The sequence below is a fragment of the Triticum aestivum genome, unplaced genomic scaffold (genome assembly GCF_018294505.1).
Source record: "Triticum aestivum cultivar Chinese Spring unplaced genomic scaffold, IWGSC CS RefSeq v2.1 scaffold314610, whole genome shotgun sequence".
In the NCBI taxonomy this organism is placed as follows: domain Eukaryota; kingdom Viridiplantae; phylum Streptophyta; class Magnoliopsida; order Poales; family Poaceae; genus Triticum; species Triticum aestivum.
This window is the reverse complement of record NW_025286914.1, coordinates 1-1,119: the sequence shown is the minus strand read 5'-3', so window position 1 is coordinate 1,119 and position 1,119 is coordinate 1. Positions and strand designations below refer to the sequence as shown.

General features: G+C 42.6%; 1 protein-coding gene across 1 annotated transcript; it reads left to right on the top strand.

Moving 5' to 3' along the window:
• Positions 1–5: 5 nt before the first annotated feature.
• Positions 6–1,115, top strand: LOC123178729 (disease resistance protein RGA2-like; the record flags this gene model as incomplete). The annotated part of the gene is made up of 1 exon (XM_044591490.1): positions 6–1,115. A coding segment is annotated over one exon (1,110 nt), but the record flags the coding sequence as incomplete, so codon positions are not given.
• Positions 1,116–1,119: the final 4 nt, after the last annotated feature.

Genomic DNA, 1,119 nt, shown 5'->3' with positions numbered 1-1,119 from the left:
TGCCTGATGACATGAGCAACCTTGCCAAATTGTGCCATTCTTATGTCCCAAATGATGATAAGCTTCATTCTGATATTTATAATGTGGGAAAGCTTAAACTCTTAGAAGAGTTAAAGGTATTTGAAGTCAATAAAAAATGTGAAGGGTTTGAACCAAAGCAACTAGAGCACTTGACCAAGCTAAGGGAGCTTGGCATCTACAACCTTGAGAAGATAGATACAACAGAAGAAGCAGCTCAAGCAAAACTGATGGAGAAAAATTACTTGAGGAGGTTAACATTGGACTGGGATAGTAAGCGATCTAGTGTTGATCCTGGTGTGGAAGCAGCGGTTCTTGAGAGCCTTCATCCACATGGAGATCTTCAGGTGTTGTGCATTAGAGGGCACGGAGGTCCTTCTTGTCCAACATGGCTGGGTGATGAGTTCGCTGCTGAAGGTCTACAAGCTCTTTATCTGTATGGTGTTTCTTGGGAAGTTTTTCCTTCTTTAGGGAAGGCGTGGGATCTTCGTGAATTAAGGTTTGAGCATATTGCCAGGCCGAAGGAGTTTACTATAGAGAAAAGCTTTTGCATGCTAATAAAGTTTGAACTCATTGGCCTAGGAAGTTTTGAAAAATGGATTTTCCCAGCTGAACAAGATTCTTCCCTGGATGGAGAGCGGTTGCCAATGGATGCTCATATGTTCCCTCTCTTGCAAGTGCTGATTATTAAAGAGTGCCCGAAATTCTTAGAGTTTCCAATTTCAAACTATATTCTTTATCCTAAACTACAGGAGCTCAAGATACAGGACTGTCCAGAATTCTTGTCTCCCATCTCCTGGACTGAAAGTCTGCGTAATGTCGAGTTAGCAAATGTGAAACTATTAAAGAGGTTTACATACTCAGGATCATCCGGTGGAGCAGAATTGAAAATTACCGGAGAGAGTGATCTGCTTAGCTTAGACCAAGTGTTACTTTCCAGTAAAGAAACAGGTATTGAGAAGCTGACACTGGACAAGTGCCCACCTCTGGAGTTGAAGCACCTTCTGATGCTAACCTCGCTGAGGACATTGATTGTAAAAGAATCAGTTGGTCTAGTTGGACCACTAGGAGGAGGTCAGAGTGATGTGGAATGGCAGCTCC